General features: G+C 39.8%; 1 protein-coding gene across 1 annotated transcript in view; it reads right to left on the bottom strand.

The window, feature by feature from the left end:
* The window catches only part of gria4a (glutamate receptor, ionotropic, AMPA 4a), a 122,980-nt gene that overhangs the window by 4,586 nt on the left and 93,002 nt on the right, over positions 1 to 25,392 (bottom strand). Inside the window, exons 14-17 of the mRNA XM_042486326.1 lie at positions 18,102 to 18,300; positions 11,313 to 11,560; positions 6,680 to 6,794; positions 1,403 to 1,540 (exon numbers count right to left, since the gene is read on the bottom strand). Of these exons, the coding sequence (XP_042342260.1) occupies positions 1,403 to 1,540; positions 6,680 to 6,794; positions 11,313 to 11,560; positions 18,102 to 18,300 (700 nt within the window). The remainder of the gene's footprint in view (positions 1 to 1,402; positions 1,541 to 6,679; positions 6,795 to 11,312; positions 11,561 to 18,101; positions 18,301 to 25,392) is intronic.

Genomic DNA, 25,392 nt, shown 5'->3' with positions numbered 1-25,392 from the left:
ACATTGGTTGCGATGTTTGTGCCACTCAAAGCTAGGTGTTTTGTAGCAACATCTGCAATCTGTTCCTTACCATAACCAATTCTTAACCATGTTGGGACTTTATAAAAAGGAAACAACCAGCTGCCAGATGGTGAGCAGCAGGCATGTGCAAGAGGAAGTTACAAGAAGTAAAATACGGCACTAAAACACAACGACATGCCAAGTAGGCTAAGCTTATTCCAAAAAGAGAGTGAATCTGGGGTTTGGCTTTCACTTTTGCTGGTAAGCGAGTCTATAAACAGTATATGACAGCCTATAACCAAAATAAAACTGAAATTTTAGAGGTAAATAAAGTATGGATTTTGGGAAATAGTATTTATATACTTGACACTTTTTTATGTTGTTTTTCAAGACATTGTTTAAATTTTGTCCTTTTTTATGTTTTTTTTAATCTATGCTGATTATTATTAGTTTTTTTTACACACAGTATAATGCTAAAATGATTACTGATTACTTGATTCCCCTATTAGCAGTAAAGTAATTAACTATTTTGTTAACTATTTTGGTAATTGTTCAAAAATGCTAAGCTCACTGCAGTTTCATCTTCTAAATTGTGCTTTTCTTTGACTTATGTTATAGTTAACTGAATATTTTTGGGTTTCCAACTGTTGTTTGGACAAAACAAGCATAACAGATTGTAAAAAAAACTGACAGATTAATTGATGAGGAAAATCATTGTTAGTTGTAGCCCTATAGATTATATAGAAACATTTATAATATTGAACTAGCCCCTGAAAATGGCGTTGTGCACCCGTGCCCCATCAGTATTTTGCAGTACTATTGGCTGAGATTACAATGCAGGTGCCTAGTCAAGTCATGAGCCAAGAGCATCACCATCAATCATCATCATCATCATCATCATCATCATCATCATCATCATCATCATCTGCAGCCAAAGACGATGGAACCAAATCTGTATTCACACAAATCTAACCCCAAATTAGCTAGGGGTGAAAGGCAACCGTAACAAAACGAATTTAAACCCAAAAATCTAACAAATGATTCGGCCAATAAAGAAAGAAAACAGCAAAAAATAAAAATTAAATTAAATTAAAAAATAAGCTGTCATGAAACATAAAAAAGCTACATTGGTTCCACAATGCTTGACCACATCCTCATCACCACATGAAGAACAACACGGTTGCGTGGGGCTGCTGCGTCAGCCTCTACATCAACAATACAATAATCTACAGCACCACCACCATGATCAACACCACCATTACCCCACCTATATGGGAGCCTCTAAATCCTACCCCTATATCTTGACCCCCTCGGAGCCGTACACGTTGTACCCCTCCCTATAAGTGGCTAGATTCTGGGTGCTGGGGGAGGGGCTGGGGCAGTGGGGGGGACTAAGGTCCACCTTCATGCGCTTGGCTTCGGCCCGTGACTTGTAGCAGAACTCGACCAGGGCCACCAGCATGGCCAGGCCCAGGCCGCCCACAAGGATGTAGAAGACCCCCGCCACATTGGACAGGCTCAGAGCCTGGGATGACTTATCCTGGACAGAGGGAGTGGGATGGGATATGAATGAGGGATGAGGAGGAAGAAGAGTAGAGGTTGATGGGAAAGAGAAAAAAAATGAGGGAAAAAAGGTGAAAATGGAAAACAAAGGAGAGAGAAGGAGCAGAGTAGGATGATGTGATGGAGGATGAAAGACATGTGATTAGGGAGAGGAGAAAGGCAGTCAGGATAAATGGGGTAGGGAAAATCAAGAGATGAGAAGAGGAGAATAACAGAAGTACAAGCAGAAGAAAGAAGTGAAGGAGTACGGGTTGAGGGAGGTGATGGTATGGGAAAAAAGGAAGGAAAAAGCAGAGACAAACGGGTACAGTGGGTTAGACACAGAAATAGAGACTGTCAGATTTTAAAAAATGATTGAGTGACATCTAGTGCTACACAGTTACAACTTTACTAAACTACTAAAATTACATTTGTCATCACTTAATATATTATCATACATTCTACTTCTACAACTACAATTAATACTACTGTCACAACTGCTACTACACATCTGAAACAGTCAGTACAACTACAGCAAGTCTACATCTCTACAACTGCAACATGATATCAAAGCGGCTTCTATCAACATCTAATTTAAGTCAAAAGAACAAGTTTTAATCTGAGCGGTGATATTTCACTGCAGTTTCAATGGAATTTAAAGGCTAATGTAGTCTATATAAATAGTTCCTAAGTTATTGTAAAAAGTCTTCCTGTTTAAGAACTTAATTTATACTCTGAAACAAAACAGTAACAAATAATTTAACTGGGAGATACAGGTTATAAGTCATCTGTACCAATTCAATAGTTCATGCTAATTTTAAAAAATCTGGTAACGCTTTATCTCACAGGTCTATATATTTTTTTAATAATTATATGGGAAGCTCTTTGAAAATTTTATTTTAGATAAATTGAGTCATTTGCGTTAAAGCCCTATGCAGTTATTGGCTTTCAGAGGAAATTCCTGCTCCACATAAACTCAAGTAATTATTAATGCAGTATTCATTTATTATAGAAAACTCTGTTGTCCACATATGACAAACTGAATACTTTCTTTTAATACTCAGTTGACCTGTTGTGCACTGAAGTCTTTATACACTTGTCAATTAATTTGTATAAGCCTAAATATCTAATTGCCAGTGTAGAAACAAAACACTGCACTTTAATTGACCTGGAGTTCTCCTACAAAAGTATCTTGCACATGTAAAATAAAGCGTTACCATACATTTCTCTAAGTTATGGAAATAAAGAGATAGTCTAGTCCTGATTTTTCCTCTTGTGCTTTTTATCAAGGAAGATTGTTGGTGTGAGTTGGATTGTTGGTGTAAGTTGCAGAGTGTTTGAGATATCAGCTTCTTTTTCACCAATATAATAGCATGCACACAATAATAATGCTTCTGGTGCTCAAAAATGCCAAAATTATACATTTAAAACTATCCTGGTTACTCAAGATAATACACAGACCTTGTAATGAGTACTTACATGTAGGAACTATTTTCTTTCTACTGAACTACATCTGCCAAATGTATCACCATGCAGAAGGAAGTGTGTATTTAATCATGGGTGAGAGGCTCATGTTTGTGATAATTCGATATGTAAACATCAATGGTGTCCACAGCTGAACTGTAACAACACCAGAACCAGCTGCATGCTTCCTTCAGCGCGGTGCTATAAGTGACGGGTCTAGTTCTGTAGAAAGAAAATAGTTCCCATATGAAACTGTTCACAATAAGGTCTGTGGATTGAGTAACCAGGTCATAGTTGCTGAAAACATTGCTGTTTAGTTTACAAATGCATTTTTATTTTTTTGCTTTGAGCACAACAAGCTCTCTATGGCCAATACAGTATCTCTAACACTCAATAACTCATAACAAAACAATCTAGATTAATAAATAGGCTACAGGTAAGGAGAAAAAATGGTGTTTTTGATTTGGGGGTTAACTATTCCTTTTAATTCTTAGACATGAAGGCAAAGGCCAAGATTTGCAACAAGTTAGTAATGCTAAAGCTAAAGAAACATTGATATTCTAGTCTGGAGTTTCAGGCTACCAAACGTGCTAGTGTATGAGATCAAAACAAAAACATGAAAGTGGAATTGCTGATGATAATCAAAATTCACATTGTATTCCTAATGCTAACTGTAATGAAGATGGGATTGCCACAGATTGCTACAGAAACTGAACATAAATTTGAGTCTGATGCATATTTGGGTAAATGTGGTCCAGCATCAAAATAGAAGTAGAAAAATGAAGGAAATCACAGTTTGTGGAGCACATTCAAGATATGTTTCAGGCTAATTGAGATTATTGACTGTTTCTAAGACAGTAGTTGCAGTAATCTGGAGCGTATTCAGGATGAGAGTTTCAGGCTAGCGTTCTGAGGGCCGCAGCAGCGTGAGACTGACCTTACTTCCAGAGTCCTTGGGTCCACACTCTCCCTTGTCATACCACCATTTGTTTTTCAGTTTGTCTAAGACGCCTGCTTCGCTCAGTTTCAAAACTGCAAGGTTTACCGGGGTTCTTCGCGTGTAAAAATAACATAAATAACATCATAGGTCATGTTATTTTATGTTATTAGAGTATTTCACATTTGCATTGCACAGCTCAGTTACACAGAAAAGTACTTTTTGCTCACATCAAGTGACCTAGCATGGATCCCACTGAGTACATGTGTGTATGCTCGTTGAGGAGGGGCTGGGGGGAGCAAGGAGCTAAGGCGAGCTACAGACATATGAGTGGGACCCACCTTTGTCACTTCAGGTAACACACCCATGCTGCCCCAGCTGATCCTACACTGAGCCAGAGGCAAATACTGTAAAGCCAGAAGTATTGGCACGGGGCTAGCTCTGTGCTACAGCCGGGAGAGTAAGGCTGGATTTGTAGTTGAAGATTTCATAAACTCTAAAGACACTGAAGGCAAGAGGAAACTCCTGTCTTGTTACTGGTATGATTTTCCCCTTTTGCACTCAGATCACACTGACTATCAATCATTCAGTCTACTACTTTGTTCAGACTGAAAATATCAACAATTTATGAATTTGTTGTTTGTTTTTTTTCATAGACATTCTTGTTCGAAGGACGGCAAATCCTGACTTTGGAAATCATCTTTTTATCTAGCACCACCAGCAGGTCAAAATTAACCCTTATCAAGTAAAATACCTCAATTTAAATTAATTGGACTTAAAAGTTTGTACAGGCATTCAAGGTTCCCAGATGATTTATCCATAAGACATTAGTGATCCCAATATTTTCTCTTGACATTTGTACTTTTGAATGAAACATCTAAATTCTAGGCTTCAAAATTCACAGCCCAGTCTCCAAAAGAAAATGTTCGCAAATACATCTCTGCAAATCATGAATGTATTAAATTTACACATTTCACACGTATCACACCAATATTTCTCAAGGGACGTAATATATAAGCTGACTGTCATCGGAAGGTGAAGGGGATAGTAGATGTTGTGTCATCAAGGCGCGACGCCTGACAAGCTGCAGACCACTGTTTGGAACCAACCCAAACTGGGTGTTTTTAGCAGCACATTGCAGTGTTTCCAACTGGCATATGAACTCCCAAACCTGAATGTTTTTTTGTGCCACCAAATGTGGGTGTTGTTAGCCAAAACATGCTCTTTCCTTATATAACCAAGTTATATTTGTGCCTAAACCTAACCACACCTTCACCACAGCATTGTTGAGAAACATGAAATTTCAACATATTCACTACAAAATAATTTGCAAATGTTACTTATCTGTGATTCGAACAAAACGCACAATACATACATTTTTTTCAGCCTTTTTCACTGGTTAGTTTTGAAAACACTTGTTTTATTTTCCAATTAAAGCTTTAACTCTGATAATGTTATGCCGCTCCCACTCCTAGCAGCTAAAAGATGTTTGTGTGAGGTGACACAATAACAATGTGTAATCTGAAATAAACCGTACTTTGGTCCGGGTGTAGACTAGAGCGGTCCAGATTCCATTTCACAATTAGCTCAACAGACAGGCTTTGCCTTACAATAAAGGGATTTACTTTTTCTAATAAAGATGGTTATTTGTGATTCTAAAATGCTGTTACTGTATAAAATTATGAAAGGTAAGTTTTGAGAATCTAAGGAATCAAATTACAACTATGTTAAGACACAAATGGTTAACAAAAATCATCTCTTGACCTAAAAGTAACAAAAGAGTAGCATAAATATTTGAATCTTTAACACAATAGATAAAGCAAAAAGAGATGTAGGAAACTTAATCCTGTAGTTTCATTCTGGAGCATCAATAATTCATCCTTCCCTCTGCCTCAAGTCAACTTGAGCCTAAAAGAATCTGAGAGCTACAATTACACTTGGGTCTTGTTTTTCCATTGAAACTCATTTCGCCTGCCATGTACTCGGCCAACAGATTCTCGGCTGAAGGAGTGATGAGGGGCAGTTTGGTGTCTCTCTGTCGTTCTTACAATTTGACTCCCACTCAAGTCTCTCCTTCTCCTCTCCCCAGAGCTGCCACTAGGGGGCGAATATTCCTGTCTCCACAGTAATTGCTCTCTTTATCTTTCCACCTTCACACTCTGTCCTTTCAGGGGGGACATTACTAGATCAGTGCCAAACACATTTGGAAATGGTGATTATCATGAGGTGTGCCTGATTTCTCTTGGCAGGTACTCACCTGCAATGGAGACATATTTCTCTGCATAAAAATGTAGAATTTTTTTTTTCCCCTGATGATTCAACATAAAATTATATAATATATTGATCTCTTAAAAAGAACATTGGTGTTCCTTTGGGCCTCTAAAAGGTACAGCCAATTGATTTGGTTCAAAAATGCCATTGTTTTTTTTATGATGTTTTTCTTTTCTCTGTCTCTCAACGAGCTCAAGTGTTGTACCTTTGTCACTGGGTCTGAACCTTTTATATAAAAAGGCACACACTGCTGACAACAGATGCAACATTGTGCCCATTTTTAAAGCTACAGGATATCCCAAGAGATTTTAGGGTGTCACTTTTGTCCTCCCTCTTTCATGCTTGACTCCTTGCCGGGGCAGATGCATGTGTTACACTCCCGGGACGGGGGCTGTCGCGGGCTGCCTAGCCAGTGAGCGGCCCCTGTCCCCCTAGTGGTGGGGTGGTCAGACAGAGAGGGCTAACCTTGGAGTCCCCTCCCCCGCTGCCACATTCTCCTTTGTCATACCACCACTTGTTTTTCAATTTGTCCAACAGGCCCTGCTCGTTGAGCTTTAGCACGGCCAGGTTGACCGCGTTTCTTTAAGTAAAAAAGGAGGGACAGATAAGATAGTTTGGTCAGAGCAGAGGATGGAGGGACAAAACAGACAATATGGACGTGGACCACAGCCAGGAGGAAGAAGGGGAGGGAAACAAGGAGGAGAGGGAGCAACAGGGGAGAGAAATCAGAGGGGTTGAAGGGACAAAGGTGGGTTAGTGGGAAAGGATGCACCCAAGACAACGCTCTCTCTTACTCTTTCTCTTTGACTTTCTTTCTACTTACTGTATCTCTCCTCTCTTGCGCTACAGTACCGGGCTGCACTAACGCTCCACAGTGAGTGTCAGATTGCAGGTATGAAGTGTACTAACCAGGTCTCTGCAGCCTGCTGATGGTGCTCTTGTCCCCTCCTGATGCACTCCTGCCTTCTTGTATCCAAGTGTGTGTGTATGTGTGTGTGCTTATCTCCAGTTTCCTAGAGCACCCCTGAAGGCAATGACCTTCAAACAAAATTCAGGGACGCGGGGCTAAATATCTGGCATTCATGCGATGTGTGCACATGTATTAAGCTAAGCTCTTCATATCAGGCATGTTCAGAAAGATTTATATTTATAGATTTTTAACGGTTTTTAAAACAGTTACAGTCAATGTGAAGTAGTTGAAAGCAAGGACTTCTAAAAAGGTTTTTAAGGTGCTGAGTTGTGGAAAGCTGCAACCTTCAACACTTAAGTGTCAGCATCTAAAAAAAAAAGAAAGCCATTCCTTTCATGATGCCCAGATTTGCTTGGTTTTCTTTTTGTTTGATTTTTTTTAACAACAAAGCATTCCCTGTAAATGCTGCATCATTTAGAAGCCAACTCTTAGATCTAAGATGTTCTCACTAGCACTTCAGTGCGTCACCCAAAAAACTTCAAAGAATCCATGATTTGAGCGCCATTACCATGCAACAATAACGTAACTTTAGAGTGGAAATTAACACAATTTGTCCTATAACTTATCATTTTGAAGTAGATGTTGATTGCGCAATCTAGTAGCTAAAGAAAAATAAGACCATCTGCTTTTGGATTGGTTCCCTAAAAATCTTGCCTTCACTATGCAATACTGTCCACCACTGGGTACGATCTACCAGGAAAATAGAGGCTCAATATTCAGCACAAAGAAATTGCACCACCCAAAATAGGAAGAGAAAAGTGCTTTTGTTTTACCCAGTAGCTATCAGTAGCCATCTGCAGTTACCAAATTATCAGTGTACAGTTCTTTGCAATTACTGTAAGCTATTTTGTCAAGTTGTCTCTTAGTGAAATGTTCTCAGTGAATTTATGTTCCCTCTGGTAAGTGGTGATATGATGTTTATGTCTAGGGCTTTTATTGTGAAAAGTAAGAACAAAAAGAGTGAAACTGTAACGTCAAGTTCACACTGGATGTGAAAGAGTCATGAAGCATGCCAAAATACTGCCCATTTCCTGTTGGCACCTGTGTTGAGCAACGTGGCCGTTCACACTGTATTTACCCTGGACCTCAGCTCTGGGGCAGGCTTGCCATCTGCAGTATTTTTTTTTGCTTTTGGTCTTTGTTTTTTTTTCTTCTTTGAACTGTGAGCAAATCTGTCCGGAAAACAGACTAATAATCTATTAGGAATTATTTAAAGGCTATATAAGATATGGTATAAATGAGCAAATAACAGGCAACTGCTACGGGCAACTGCTATGGGCAGCTGCGCGAAAGCGCTTCCATGTCCAGTGTGAACCTGGCGTGTTTACTGCTGTTGAAAGTGTGGGAAGCAATAGAGTTTGCTGTCTAGCTTTAGACTATAGAGCCTCCATTTAGCTATTTTACTCCTTTCATAGTTGTAGGTGCAACTCAATACCTCTGCCTGATGCAGGCAGAGGTAATAGCCCCAGTATCAAAAATGACGGACTGTGGTAGTGTAAAAAAAAAAAAAATGCAGTGTGTGGTGTGTTGTTGGTAGGCTAACTTGGCTCTTAGAATACAGAAAGTGATTTGATTGTCTTTTTTGACAGCAATGCCAACAATAATGCCGCTTGAAAATACGAGAAAGGGGTATATAAGTATATACAACAATATACTACAATAAGCCAAAACACTGAAAAGCAACCCCTTCACTAGACAAGCAATCCAACCATTTCATTAGAGACAAAAATGGTAAAAGTGGTAATTTTCACCAATTCTCACCATTCTATTACTCCTGCAAATGTCTCACAAATGCCTCACTATGTGGCCTGTTCCCTTACTATGATTTCCACGTGAGTTTATAAAAACACAACTGCAGGAGCTGACTGATTTTGTCTTTTATAGATTAATTTTGTCCTGTCTCCCCCACTTTGGTACATCTCTACTTTTTTAGACTTAGCTGTAAACAACTTTCCTGTTGTTTTCTCCTGCTACCACCCTCTGCTGTCCACTCTTTTGTTTGTGAGATGTGTTAATCAGTTGAGCAAATCTCTACAGAAAGGTCACTGCAGTGGCTGCCTGCGTGTTTGTTAGTGTGTCCCTTTGTCTGTACACCCGCCTATCTGGAGGTCCTATCTCATCTCAGAGTGTTGGACTGCAGGTGAGAGCTGGCTTGTGACTGAAAGGTTGTCAGTTCAGCACAAAATAGGAGAGTAAAAGCACTCTCTCCCACTAAACAAATTACAAGCCCTCAATAGGTTTAGCTCTCTGAGAGAAGATAGTCAAGAGATTCAGAGAGAGACAGTGTTCTCCAGAGTGATCCACAAGCCATGGCTAATCTCATCAACGTAAGAGGTATGGATGAAAACAGTTCATACATCTTTGTAAATCATAAAATAGCAATCACATGGCAAAAATCATATCAAAATACTTCAGAGAGCATACATTCCTAACATTCATTTCAATCATCAGGGTATTCATTCTCTTCATCAACATCATCAAGTCAAATTAGCGCTGTGATTAGTGCACAGCAAGGAGAGGCAGGCTCACCTGACGTGCACACTCACAGCCACACATGTGCACCTGGTAGATTGGGTTTCCGCTGATTGAGAGAAGCCAGAGACAACCGTGGATAGTCCCAGAAATGTGTTATGGAGGAGGGGGGCTTAAAAAGGGACATATCCACCCACTGTCTGTCACTTTTCCCTCATAAACGGAAAAACCTTTGTTTAAATAATAAGGGATGAACTACAGTGACTGGGGCTTTTGAGGGGCTTATTTGCACCATACACAGGGGAAAGTTATAGGACAGGATGTGAGGCTGATTTGTGTTTCACTTTTCATAAAGCAAATCTGAAATGCTGACAGAGAGAGGTGGAAGGAGAAAAGAGAGAGCAAGCGGTCCGGCGTCACTGGATTTAGTCAATTATTTTCCCTCAGCAGGCACTTGTAACATCGTGAAGACAAAGTCTCACTGTACTGCCGTCACAGTCACCTTAAAAATTTATTATGTGGATTGACAGAAAACCTCAGTGAAACCTACTGGGGCTGTTACTGTAGGCTCAAGTTAACAAGCCGAGTAAACAAGTGTTTGCTGAGGGAAAATTAAAAGAAAAGGACCAACTTTTGGACTTAAACTCAGTCACTGTCTCAGTCATTTCCTCCAGCCTGTGCTTTTTTCATAAAGATTTACACACACTGATGTGCATTCTTTAAAGTAAACATACTCCTGAATCTGGGTTTTATTTGGTGTTGTCCAATTGCAAATAACACATTTTTCAAATAATACATTTTATTTGTGACTCAGTATTTTTGACGTGGGATCCTGTATTATGTTTCGCTTCTAGTCCCCCCATTGGCCAAGCCCCTCTACTTCATCTTTCTCACTTTTTGTCTCCCGTTTGTCTATAAATTCCCCCTCGTGGCTTTGGATGTAGCGGCAGCAGTCTGAGGTTCTGCCTCTCCTGGCGCTAACATTCAGTTAATAAATCTCGCCTATAATAATCATAACCATCATCATTATCACCATTGTGACTACCATCTCTGGTGATGAAAGGAACAAAGAGACGAGACGACAGACAAATGGACACAGTTACCTGTAAGGTGGCCCTGTGGAGAAAAAGAGTGGTTAAAAGAGAAGGGATGTGAGCATTAGGGGAAGACGATGACAGTGACAGAGGACACAGAAATGCAGCTAACAGGCCCAAATTAACGTAGGTGTGTCATTAGAGAGAAAGGAAAAGTAGGGCCGAACAGAAAAAAAATGTTACAAAGAAGCCAGAATGAGAAAGATAACGAAATTAAGGAGATAAGCAAAGAAGAGATGAAACACATAATCTGCAAACATCTATGTCACTGCTGCTGGGTGAAAACCTTTAACTCTTTGCTTTTGGAGTTTGTAATGAAAAATACATAAATTGTACTTTAATCTTTCACTATATTCATAATGTCTATAATCTTTACTCAATGAGAAACAATTAATATTCAAATACTGGTCAACAATAACTTTTGTGTGCGATTTTCACTGTACAGCAGTGACAGGGTAATCTAGTTGTAGTATAAAAGGCACAGCAGGGTAGGTGGAATATCGCAGCAATAGGACAGTACGAACTTTGTTACTGTCGCCTATTGTTACACTATTCCACCCACCTTAACTGTGAGCCTTTCGGTGTAGCAATGCCATATCCTTTGGAGTCCAGGTTCCCCCCGACTTTCATCGTATCACAAGGCTTGCGCTGCTCCGTGTATTCATTCATGGTGGACTCCAGGAGGAAGGCATACTTCCCCTTGGATTTGCGAACCCTTGCCACACCCTCTGCTGTGGTTTTGGTGAAGACAGTCGGTTCGGCAGACTTCATGTATGACCACATCTTCTCATACACAGCTATTTTGGATCTCTGGAGTGGAGAAGGGAGAAAAAGAGAGAACATGTTAATCAGGGGATGAATAGGCATTTATTTGCAAACATGAGGCCAGATTTTTCTCCCAGATGATGGTTTTCGTAGTCTGGTGGGGAGGGGACTGCCAAGCAAAGAGAGGCCATGTGTGTCAGGTTGTTAGAAATGATTTCATTTAAGGAAAAGACTGAGAGAAAGGCAGCAATGTGACTCCTTAACTTCCTTCATCTTAGGAGGAACAGCTTGGGTGACTGAGGTCTCACAAGAAAAGAACAGAGTAACATTTTAGATATTTTGTGCAATCTGATTTAAACTCAATAACTAACAGTTTGCACTCAAGTGACCCTGTAAAATAGGATTCAGGCAATTTAAAAAAACTGTCATCGCAAAGGTTTTAACTTTCTGTTGTTAGACTGTACATTTAACCCTTCAAATAATAAGGTTGATGATATCCTATATTTATGCTGTCATCTATCCCATGAAAACATAAAAACCAAAAAGTGATCCCACGAACAAGTATTGCCTGTGTTGCCAGTGTAGCCAAGTAGCTTATTCTGCCAGAAGTCCAAAAACTATTAAAAACCAAACGGCAACTCTGAAAAATGACGCCAATGCAGAAGTTCCAAAAACTGCAGTGAGTTAATCCCCATAGACCCTGGTGTTAAAGTACCCAACTAGACGGCAGAAATAAACATGTTTACAGCCCGGGACAAAAAAAAGATTTTGATTGTTAAGTTTAACGTTCATGACAACTGCACGGGGAGGCTTCGTATAAGTAAGGACCTGACCACTTTAAGCAGCAGGCTGTCAGCGAGGCGTCACCAAAGTTAGATCCATCCCTTACTCCTTCAATATCCACTTATCATTCAATTATGGCCACTTCTGGCCCCATAAAACCAACATGGCGACTGCCTAAGGTTTCGAAACGGGGCGTCCATAAACCAATGGGCGACATCACAGAGGCTGTGTCAATTATTAAATGTTAAAAACACATCGGCAAGCTGAACTGCTGCACTGGGTGTCTTGTTCCTTCATTACCATGAACATGGCTACTATAGTTTAATTAATTTTAAAATCTTGCTGCTTTTGTACAGATCTCTCTGTGGCTCAATGCCAAAAAATATCTCCAACATGGTTGTGACACATGAACATTCTGGGACCCTTAGGACATCTGGGTCAGGCCTACTGGCCTCAAGAGTTAAAACTAAACATGGTGAAGCACTGTGTGTTATCACACAGCACAAACCTGGATTAACCTCACGTATGATGTTAGACAAGCCCTGACTCTGACCACGCCTCAGTCAAAGCTAACACTGCCTGGTTCATTAGGCAATGACTGCAAAATCATTTTAAACTTGAAATTAAATCATTTTAAATAAGGATTTTAGGTGCCAAGAGCACCTCTCATCTGCACTTTTGCTATTATTAATGGTGATTTTTTTTTTAAAATCGTAAATCGTTTAGTAATCGATTTGACCTTTTACATTTTTTCTCTTTACTATTTTATTGTATATGGGAAAGCATTTTTATTATCATTCAATAAAATAGATGAAAAAATGATGGTGGAAAAAAAACAGATGGGGAAAAAAATAATGGTGGAAAAAAAATTAGATTGTGAAAAAAGTTCTCATGAGAAAGTTTCTCGTTCTCCCAAGAAAATTTCTAATTCACCCGAGAAAGTTTCTCCAGAGAACAAGAAAGTTTTTTTCCATCATCAATTCATTTTTCACCATCACATTTTTTCCCACAATCTATTTTCCTCACATCCAATTTTTTTCTACCATCTGTTGTTTTCTCTCTGATACTTAATTGCTCTGTAAAGCACTTGAATTGTCCTGTTGTGTGAAATGACAAGTAAAGCTGATTTGCCTGTTTTGAGTCAATTCCAAATACATTGTGCTGTAGCATCCAAATGTGTATTCATTTACCACTGAAATTAGTCCTCTTAACTATTAACCTCTAACTGAACAAAGTTTGCTAAATACGACAGTACCCCTTGACAGGGTAAAAAAATAAATGTATTTTTGGCTTTTCAGGGGATTTGTTGACAACAATAAAAATACAAAACAACACCAGCCTCATCATTTAAGAATGCTGTGTTATTCTTGCCACATCCACGCTCTGTATATCCCTCTGGGGGTCTTTTCACACCTCGCTGATGTCCAAAGTGTTAGCAGCTTCCCTAACCACAGATCTGATTATTCGTATCAACATGCCATGCTTACTGAGACAAAGAGGATGAATCTGAGATGTAAATATGAGAGCAGAGAAGGTGAAAACAACAAGCTACTCATTATGTTAACACCATGACACTTAATGCTGTTCATTGATTAGGCACAAGTGCTTGTTCCATGCTTCTACAAAAAGAACAACAGTGCAGTCTTGACATTGGATGACAGCATCTATTAATATTTTCTATGTTTTTCCTGCATTTAATTTATTGCTACAGTTTTTTTGTGGTGTTTAGGCTGACTTCCATATGTAATTCTTGCATGAAATTACACAGCTGATAAAGGGCTGTGTCTTTAATCTTCCATTTTGATCCTCTGGCACATTTTGACATTCATAACCACATTTAAAATTTATACCAAATCTACAAAGTGTAGTGTGTAGCGTGTGCCATGCCAATGGTGGCCAATGTAAAAATGTGAATGGCATTCTGAAGAGTCAGTGTTTTATTTGTTTATTCTGGGCTACTGTAGAAAAACGCAAAGACTCTTATTTTCTGGTGATTATGAACTAATGAAAGCATAGTTATGAATATTCTATACCATCTCTGCTGATAGATGGCCCTAAATCCTACACATTGGATCCTTAACCCTTTGAAACCTGGAATGATGTCACTTTCCTTGTGCTGCTTTCAGATGCCTTTCACGAGTATTCAGACATTTAAATCCTGTGCAAATTTGTGTAAATACTTTCAGAATCATGGGTAAACAGGCAATGAGCAACTTGGTAAGAAATGGTGCATAAATGGTGCAATTGCAAGAAATTCATAGATTTTAAATTTTTTTTAAAAAAAGTCATTGGGTCATTTCATTGTTTATTTACTTTCTTATTCTTACTTTTAAACTAATTTTCAGGCAATTTTCCTATATGTTTTACTAATTTCTTGCTTATTTTTTGGATTATGTCTTCTTTCGTTGCTCATTGCCGTCCTCCCATGTTTCAAGAATTTCAAGACTATTTGCTCAGGTGTCAAAGGGGTAATATGACTTAATGACTTCTACTATGGCATGCTGATCCAGCAACCTGCTCTACAGAGGGGCTTTTAGAGGACATCTGTCCAGTATGTGAATTTACCAATCCTGGGATGGCGAAAGAATGGCCTGCCTTTCTCTGCCCCTGACAATTTTTTTACCTTTACCGTAACCAATCCGACTCCTTTTATGTGAACCTAACCAATCAAAACAAAGAAGGTTATGAGTTCTAGTCACTTAGAGGGAGAGTAGGTTGGGTCATGCCTTCGCTATCCTAGGATTTGAGAATTTGCATCCAGTATGATTGTGTTTATACCATGCATGGTATGTGCGTGCATGTGTGCAGTTTTGTGCACCAGATTATATGTTTGTATGTATTTTCATTTGTGTGTACTGTGTGCACTCAAGAGTGAAAATAACAAGCAGAAAAGTCAAACTGTCATCCTCCACAAGCGTCCTGCTCCCTTCTTCTCTTTCTCTCCTGGTGATTAAGTGTTATTCTGTCGTTCTGCAAGCGACAAGCCATGGCCTCAGCCACTGAAACCAGCGCCTGGGGGGATGGTGTGCATGCGTGTGAGTGAGTGTGTTACTAGCGCGTGACGGACACCTATCCCATAATAATGTCACTCACATCTACGAGGACCAGCAGGCCCCTCTTTTCTCCATACTACCTTTTCTCTCTCTCCATTCTTTCTCTTTTTATTTCTCACTCTCTCTACTATCGTAGATAAAAACCTTCTAACCATCCTCTTCTTCGCACCTTTAGCGCTTCTGTCATCCTCATTCATCAAGTTTGATCCATCCATCCATCTTTCCCTAATTTTTTCTTCTTTTTTTTAATCCACTGATTTCTGTCTGGCGGCAGCAAAATGTGTATGTGCTTGTGTGTATTACTTTCATGTGTGTTTGCATGTGCTTGAGAGAGTTAGAGTGAGAGAGGGAGAGACAGTGATGATGATGACTATGCACGTATAAAGCAGTGTCTGGCCTCGGAGGGATGGATGTGTGACAATGCAGTGTGACTCTTTCCAGATTCTTTAACAATGAGTGAGGCTGAAGGAGGAAATGGATGCTGCAAGTCACCTTCAGGCATCCACACTATGGAGAACCCTTTTAAATATATATACATTTAGCACACACACAAATCTGCAGGAGAAGTTGTGCACACATGCACATATACTCCTGTACATATGTGGCTAAATATGCATATGCATATGTGCATTCTTACACACACACACACACACACACACACACACACACACACAGATAATTAATGGTGGAGGCGAATCCCCCTCAGCTGTAGGAGAGTAAATTGCTTTTTCACCCTCCACAGATTTCAGCCCGCTCGTTATGTTGATGATGCCAGAGCCGCTCACAGAACCACAAACTGTCTGCTACAACCACCCCCTCCTCCACGTCCTCAAATACACACACTAGTGCACACGTCTTTACAAAACATAACTGTAAATTGGTATATACACACACAGATACACACACAATGCATGAGCAACACAAACAATTCTGAATGTCCCGACAGAGCGTGACTATGTGACGGAGCAAATTTGTTTTTGTACATGTGGTGACGCTGGTGTTTTGCCTATGTCTGCAGAAAAAAATTGTCTTCATCAGCATTGTGTGCATGTGTGTGTCTAAATTTGTATGTGTACATGAGTATTTATGTACTTGCAATCCACATGGGTGAATAGGTCAAAGGGTGAAGCCACTTTAGGTCTCGTCTAAGCCACTTCGCAACACTCCGCTACAATTTTCTGTTCAATATTTTACATTAACAGCTCTCTATAGTGTAGTCAGTTCCAGCTATGTCTACCTTGTGTGTCCACGCAGTCCACCTCTACTTCACTGCACTTTACTTATTATCATTCTTGTTATTATCAATGATTTATCTGAAAGAGTAGGAGAAAATTCAATGGGGCTGTGCAAAACAAACATTGTTCCATTGTGATCATGCCTAAATTTTAATTAAAAGATCCCACCCTGGTCCTTTTTCTTCTGATACTCCTCGAAACCTCAGGTAGAACTTTGATGGAGCGATCAAGTTTTACAAAACAAACTGGCTGAAGTGAAAGTCAAGCGTTTCAGATTAGTGTCACTTTTAATATTTAAGCCTCTCTCAATTCATGATCTGGAGAAGTCATCCATTCATTTCTCTCCTCCCACCTGGACTATTGTAAATCGGTATACACTGTCATTAGTCACTTGTCCTTGTCCCACCTACAGTCACAGCAGAATTCTGCTACTTGGCTTTTGTCTGGCTTCAATAAACAAGACATCACCTCCCTCATATTTCCTTCCTCTTACCGACTGCCTATTCATTTCAGAAGAAACTTTAAGATTGATCTTTTTATATTATCTAACCTCCTGTCTTGACTTAACAATTTCCCCTAGCAGCAAGTGTTCACTTCCCTTCTCTGCACTTTGACACAAGTGAGAAATAATGCAATTATGGATGGAGTGGAGGTGATGAATGCCTCAAAGCATTGCAGAATGGCGTTCTTCACCTCCAAGGGACACATGGGATGATAACTCACAAGCAATGATAACTGACACTCATTTCTTAAAGGCAACCATTTCTTACAACAGTTTTAAGTTCCTGTTTAGTGTTTCTCACCAAAACATAAAGTGTATATCCTTGAGGTCTGAGAAATGTGCTGAATGCACTTCCTTTCTCATAAAGCAGTCATAAAGACAATTTTTGGGTTTGAAACCTGCATTGTTTAAAACAACATTTGCTAGCTTTCAGTCTTCCTCTTCCCCACTTTTAACTACTGTGAGTTTTTTTGTTGCATGACAGCCAGCAACTGTTGATAAGTGGGACAGCGAGAAACCATTATGCGTGTTGCATGTGTGTGTGCTCATATCCTAGACTGTATGGACAACTTGAAAGCTCCCCAAAAGTGAAGCCAAAACATCTCAATCACCCCCGGTGGCTTGTGCCGGTGTAGATTATGAACTCTGCCCCGTGCATGTTATTAGGGGGAAATGGACCAACCAAAAAAGTCAGTCACTGGCTCATGCACATGTACTAAATATGAACAAAGTGGTGGTCTATGGGTCAGAAACCCTGTAGGGTACCTTTATACTTTTTTCTGTTCAACAATGAGAAATGTTATCTAGATAATTCATGTGCCTTCCTCTGTCATGACATGTATTGTTTAAACATTAAGATTTTGACCAGAATTTCAAACAAAGTTCTGAATTAGAGACCAGCAGGTCATCTTAGACTTCCTGGCTTTCAGCTCAGTAGCAAATTAACTTGACTTAATATAATAAAAGCACAACATCTCTACAAGAACATCCAGCAAAGTGTATAGAGTCCATACCCTGAAGAACTCCTTAGTGGAGCCGGAGTCCAGTGTCCCGTAGGCAATTTCTGTCTGTTTGGCCAAGTCCTCTGCACTCTCTATGGGTGAGACCATCCTCTCCACAGTAAGGAAGGCAGCCAGGTTGGCTGTGTAAGAGGAGATGATGATAAGGGTGAAGAACCACCACACACCTCCAACAATACGTCCAGACAGTGACCTGGAGAGAAAACAGAGGGAGGAAGATATGATGAGAAAACAAAAAGGAGGGGAGTGAGGAGGAAAAATGCAGAAAGTTGAGAGAAAAAAATGAAAATGAGAAATTAGAAGAAGGGGATGACAATGGAGAAGATAATTGTGAAATAACATTGAAGAAAGACAGAGGGAAAAAAGAGAAGGAAACATAAATAAGGTTAATTCCTGAGTCAGAGATATTCAGTGCGCTGTGGTTTTACAAAGCATTTTTGACACCAATGTGTGCATGACTGTGAAAATGACAGCACCGCCAAAATAATTGTCTTACAACCCTCGAACCAATTCAGCACTACCAATAACAAAGGCTACATGAAACAGATTGTAATCTGGGCGCTCCTCCATCTCTCTCATGCTCATTGTCTCTTTTCTCTTTCTCCATGTTTACCCTCTTTATCTACCAATTGTGAGCTGGAGCATCAAAGTAAGTGGCAATTCATTTTGTTTGCACAAACTTGTTTTCACTCAGTAAAGGGGAAGAGAACAAGCGAGAGTGAGCACATTAGAGAAAGGAGAGAGAGATGGGAGAAGGGAGCAAAATGTTAAGTTTTCTTTTAAGTGCAGCAGTCAATAAAAAGACCTTGAAGTTCTAATGGGCGCTCACGGCGACATGAAATATCCAAGCTTTAGAAATGGTGAGAAAGAAAGTGGATGGGATATTAGGCAAAACATATGCTTGCCTCAGTTTTATTTAAAGCATAAAAACTAGACGAGCCATCACATTCACGAAGAATGAAAAGGAATATGTTTTGAAGCACTTCCCTTTCAGGTCTTACCTAACCAGCTAAACAAAATGTGTACCCTTAAGTAAACATTCCCAGTGAAGATGACAACATGAAGGATATTCACATTCTTCAATATATCAGAAATTTCAAAATGTGTTTCTTTAAATCAGAAGTAATAAAAATATTGTGATGAGTCATTTCAAATTTTCTCTCTTAGCTAAATTGACTGAAACACTTAATTTACTTAAATTCATCTTCCATAGTGTGTATTGGTCCTCAGATGCTAAATGCTCCATTATGTCCAAAATGAGTTGCTAACTTTTGTCTGCTGTGTGTTGCTGGTCAGTGTACTGGTTTTTATAGTTTTTGTGCTCTAAAACTGTCAATTGGAAACATTGCTATGAGAGCCACAAGAGTGAACTAAAACAATAAAGTTGCGTTAGAGTGGCGTTAAACTGCAGAAAGGAGGGATAATTATCTGTAGGTTCGTCTGCACGAGTGACTCCTCGTAGGGAATAAAAACAAACATTTTGGAAAGTTAGATGCGTGGTGACACCACCACTCGCTCTCTGTCTCTCTCTCTCACTCACACACACACACACACACACACACACACACACACACACACACACACACACACACACACACACACACACACACGTGTGAATATGAATTGATAGCACATGTCCTTGAGGCATTGATCTGTTTACCTGAATTAATGAAGCTGGTGTATACTGTGATGGATTCTCCCGAGAAAGAGCTGTTACGTTTAGGAGTCTAGGTAAGACTTCACGATGAAAAGAAAAGGCTAGTTTTGCAATGAAAAAGTTTATGTTTAAAAGCAGTGGACAAGAGGGGTCTAGGGAACATGCATGATGCATATTTAGAAAACTAATTTGAATAGGTCTTACAGGGTCTCCTGCGGAGCAAATGATCTGTGACAGCATTTTAATCTGACTTGATGGAGTGACTGGGATTTAAACAGGCATCCAAACAGAAAGATATGGGGGGTTGAAAGCAAGGCAAAACAATGGGAATGACAAGAATGAAGACAGAAAGTGGAAGATTAAAAGACTGAGAGAAAAGCTTAAGAGCAGAGCAGTACTTCTCTGTGCTGTACATGTTCATAATTATATTATCACCAATACACGGCAAAACATACTGCTTCCATTTTATTCACCTGTCGAGCTCAAGGGCTGATCTTTTGATTTCTGTATATTAGATCAGATAGAGTTACAAGTGACTATAAAAAGTAAGGAAACCATTTAAAGTCCAACTGGAATCACATTTAGTCATCCTATTTTGTAGGGAAGGAAAAAAGTCTTATGGGAAGTACCGAATCGTAAGAGCTCTTTTTTTGTCTCAGCTAGTGCCTAAAAGTGATGTGTGGAGAGCATGCTGTTAGTGATATTAAAGTGTAAGGACCAGAACCTTGATCTTGCCCTGAAAAATCAGACCAACCCTACATGTCCATGGTAAAATTTCAGTCCAAACCTGTCCAAAGTGCAATTCAAAATCCGGATTTCCATAGCAAATTCTTTAAGCACCAAAGCACACTGTGGTACATACTGGACCATCTGTAAATTCAGGGAACAGAGCAGCAAAACATATGCTGGAGACAGAGGAGCAGAGTGCAACATGTAGTGGAAGTGTAACTTAACATTTTGTTACTATAACTGGAAAGAGAACACTGTAACAGTAGCTGGATGGATTCAAGCCCAGGTAATAGTTGAGAGATTACAGCCAGGATGAATCCTGGGGGTCAGGTCGGGCTCAATTGAGTTGGAGCAGGGACTCAAAGTTCTGTTAAGAATACACCACCCACTATCTGGACTGAAATTACACATGCAGGTGTGTTTACATGCTGTCTAATGTTCTACAGCAAGGCAGCTAATCAGCCATTTAGTCTGCAAACCGACAGGTTAATACTATTTCTGTTTTCTAAAATGCATGTGTTATGATGTGGGAGGAAAGTTTGACTCCAGTTTTAAGCCCACGCAAATACAGCAAGAATGTGTACACTATGTTTTTAAGGCTTTTGACTGTTACCAGAAGAGAACAGACACTGTAGTGGCAAACAGCCAACTGTTCAGCTGTGAAAATCAACTTATTAAGTGCCCCTGATTTTGAGTTGGGAGAGTGAAGTCAGATTTTGGACTGGAGTTGGGCTAAAGCAACACAAAGCTACAAGTCGTTTTTACGTGTGTGTGTGTGTGTGTGTGTGTGTGTGTGTGTGTGTGTGTGTCTGTGTGAACATAAACACAAATACTTAAAGTAAACCATAAAATAGATAACAAGTGGTAAGTGTTTGTGTAAATAAAACAACAATATTGAGACCTGGTAAACACTTTTTTAAAGTCCAATTCCTGTAGTGATCTGACAGAAAACAACTTGGTTACGTTTATCAGCAGATTGAAGTGCTCTATGAAATAAGCACTGTCATCCTAAACTGATGAAATTGATAATTGATCAACACCAAACTACTTATCCACCTGCATCAACCCAATCACCAGAATAAATGTTGACATTTTACATTCCTGCAGACCATGAATATGTAGTATTTGTACATTGTTATGTCGCAGATATGTTGAAACAACAACACTGTGGTAAGTGTGTTGTTCTGTTTAGGTACAGAAAAGACCTGGTTATAGTTAGGAAAACATCATGTTGTGGCTTAAATACCCGGTTTTGATGCCACAATTGCCACTGGAAATGCAGCAATGTCTCGCAACTGATCTTGTTGCTTGTTGCTCTTGAACAGTGTACTGCAGCTTGTGTTTCTCAACTAGGTCCCACTTTAAGATACTATAAAATCAGATCAATCAATATTTTAGAAATGTTAAAAAGATATGTTTGAAATGTAAAAATATAATTTATCTGTGGTTTGTAGAAACATACAATGCCAACACTTTCTTTTGGCAGCTAGGCTGGCTATGTGCTTAACAAATTAATTTCTAAGGGCTATAAATTTATCTGCAGCAGGTGTATGCTTATGGCTCATTTTTTTTTTATCTCATTCATTGAAGATAGTAACATGATAACATCAGGCTATAACTGGAAATAAATTACCCTTGACACCCTTCCTCTATCATATCTACTTAAGCTCAGGCAAAGGTTTCAGAGCAAAAACTGATGCTGATTTACTGATTTCGAATAAATCACAGTGTAAACAAAGCCAGTGGAGTTACCATATCACATCATCATGGGAGACTGCATTGTATGTGGCTGATAGGAGTTTGCAACTGAAGACATCTAAAATGGTTCTGTTTTTCAGGGGGCATGAAAGACAACCACCCAACAGAGGACAGAAAAACAGATTGGTTAAGGACAACATGATGAACAGCGTGTCTTTCTAAACTTAATTTATTTGTGTGTGTGCGAGTCTGTGTGAATGAAAAAAGAGAGAAGGAGGTGTTCACCACTGTTTGGCCTTGGAGCGAATTTGGAGAAGGTGTTTACCTTCTGGAGGTTGATGGAGCATGCTCGAATCAAATGAGACTGTGTGAGACTGTGCATGTGTGCATACCATATGCGCACATATATTTCACCCCTGTTACGAGTGCATTTTGGTGTGCATGGGTGAGCTTTTGAAGTGACCTCCTTTATTCTTTATGTGACATGTCAGCATGCAAGCGTGTTTGTGGCAGTGGGAATGTGTGTGTTGCCTTTTTGTGTGTAGTTGTGTCATGAGTGTTGGTATGCAACAGGCGAATCATTCTATGGCGGGTCATGTATCATCTATGATGGCCAACAGATTGCCTCCCCAATCCTCTGTGTGAAAGATTAATGGCATGCTGTTTCTCTCTCTCTTCTCTCTCTCTTACACACACACACACACACACACACACACACACACACACACACACACACACACACACACACACACACAGACACACACACACAGTTCTAAGCTATACAGTTTCCTTTTATCCATTGCATCTGAATTTTCTCACCTTACAGAAGAGAAGGCCTGTGTGTGTGTGTGTTTGTGTGTGTGTGAGCACGTGATATTGCATGTGCGTTTTGTTTTCCCTCTTATGAGGACTAATAGAAGACAAAGATTTTCCCCGTAGTTCAATCATCAACTTATTTCCTCAGATTATGCTGTTTGGCTGCTTTCGAGTATGACAGTAATCACAATCATCTGGGAAGGAAAACCTGTTAATGTAATTGCCGTAACAAGAGCACACAAACACACTCAAGCACACACAGAAATACGTGCCTACGCACAAACATATTTAAGTACTCAAGCGGAATGATGCAGACAAATCCACTCACACCAATATAAGCAGACTTAAAGGCACGAAAAATAAGAAAATGAAAAGTTTTACAAAAAAAGCCTTTTACCCCCCACAAATGCTAGCTTTCTAAGACAGATTATGAACTGAAATTTGCAAACAACTTTAGAGACTTAACACATCACAGGTGACGTGTTACATTTGATTATGCAAATTGTGAGCTTGTTAAAAACTCAGTTCGTTAAGACATGCCAAAAGGGGAAATACAATCCAATTGGGGTGCGAACAAGACACATTTTGTCAAGTGATGGTGACAGACATGTTAACAACTGTTGAGTCTGACTGTTATTAGTGTGATCCATTGTTTTGGGAATGTGAGGCATGAATATTTGATTACAGACAGACAAATGCAGATAGAAATAAAAGACAAGCATTTCAAATTCTTGTCATCTGTCTTTTATTTAGGCCGGGTATACACTAAAAGATTTGAGCCCATTGTAGAAATGTTGTTGTTTAATCCTAACTCTCACTGGATGAGTAAATCATCAGCAATGGAAAGCCAAAGCTCATGATTTATGTGCTCACACTCTCTCTCTCATACATACACAAACACACACAAACAAGCAGCACCAACACGTTCTCATCCCAAGTCGTCACATACTGCTGCTTCACAGTGAACTTCCGCATCCACACATTACGCTCTAGGTATCTTTATGCATGCTACTGACATTCTGGGAAGCTGCTAACATGATGTCAACAAATGGGTGGGATGGTGCTGCACGTGGTGACATTCAGACAACACAAGCACATGGCAACCAATGCCGGGATGTCAACACACGTGCATGCTGGCACAGATGGTTAGGATTATGCAAAAGAGGCACAGGGTAAGGTGTAGGGGAAAAAATCACATTCAAACAGCAAGCAAACATCGGACTCCCACATGAAAGTCCTTGGTTTGTTGAATCCTTTCATTGCCCCTCTCCCCTGACCTATATGGACCTTCATGCTCCTTATATTACGTCGTTAGCAGCAGCGTTGTGGACATGACAGGTTCTGTCCGACCGCGTAAAATGATGCCAACCGTCTTTGTACCATGCTGATGCAGCAGGTGTCGTCCGGCGAATAACAACATCACAAAGAGCTGTGTCTGTCTACATTCTCAGCTGATGCTATCCAGCAGCGTAACATGCAGATGCAAAAGGTGGCTTTTGGTGTCGGTATCTTACACTGAAAGCACTGCAAAAGCAGCGGTATTTGACAACATTGGAATGACAATTGGCTCATTGGTAAAGGCCACAATGTACAACTAACCTGAGTGAGGAAAAAAGGCACCTTGGGGAACCGACTCGTGACTCTGCATTAACTATGCCTGAGCCGGACAGTGGCTGACCAAAATGTCTGACATATCAGAAATACATCTGAATGTCTGACGGCTGGGAGCAGTTGATTTGGCCATGAGCAGTCCTCGCTCCCTCCTGTACACTCCACAGCAAATGACACCTGACAAAGCTGAATTTCAGTCCGACTCTAAAATGAATTGTGAAACCCAAAAATCAGGTCACAAACAGGCTCAAATCGTTGAGTGTATACTCAGCTTTACATGGACTACAGGTGTCACATAAAGCAGGTCCACTGACAGACTGAAATGGGCAGAAAAACTGTACAGTGGACCATGGCGACAGAATAAAGGGTGCAAAGGCAAACAGACACAAATGAAAAAAAAATCTGATGAATAGATAAAAGATTAGGTGCAGCAGGCAGATAATGAAGGCATGATAAAATAAAATAATAACAAGGATCATATCAGTGGAGCCAAACAGATACGAGACACCTAGAGAGAAGATTATTCACATGATTTATAAAAACTATTACTGGTGAAATTCATAAACACAGTCAGTGGGTGCAACTGGGTTCTAATCAGTGACCTTGAGATCATTAATTAGTCAGAAAGCTTCAGTGCTCCACTGTAGTTAGTCGAACCATTAGCTGGATCTGTTGCTATCATTAAGAATTCAACACACCCACGGCCATTTGCTCAATACTTACACATGACACACACACAAGCAGAGCCAGAACTGCACAACTGTCCTCAACCAG

Source organism: Plectropomus leopardus, chromosome 5, assembly GCF_008729295.1.
Source record: "Plectropomus leopardus isolate mb chromosome 5, YSFRI_Pleo_2.0, whole genome shotgun sequence".
NCBI classification, from domain to species: Eukaryota; Metazoa; Chordata; class Actinopteri; order Perciformes; family Serranidae; genus Plectropomus; species Plectropomus leopardus.
The sequence above is the reverse complement of the archived record's forward strand: the minus strand, read 5'-3'. Positions and strand labels throughout refer to the sequence as shown.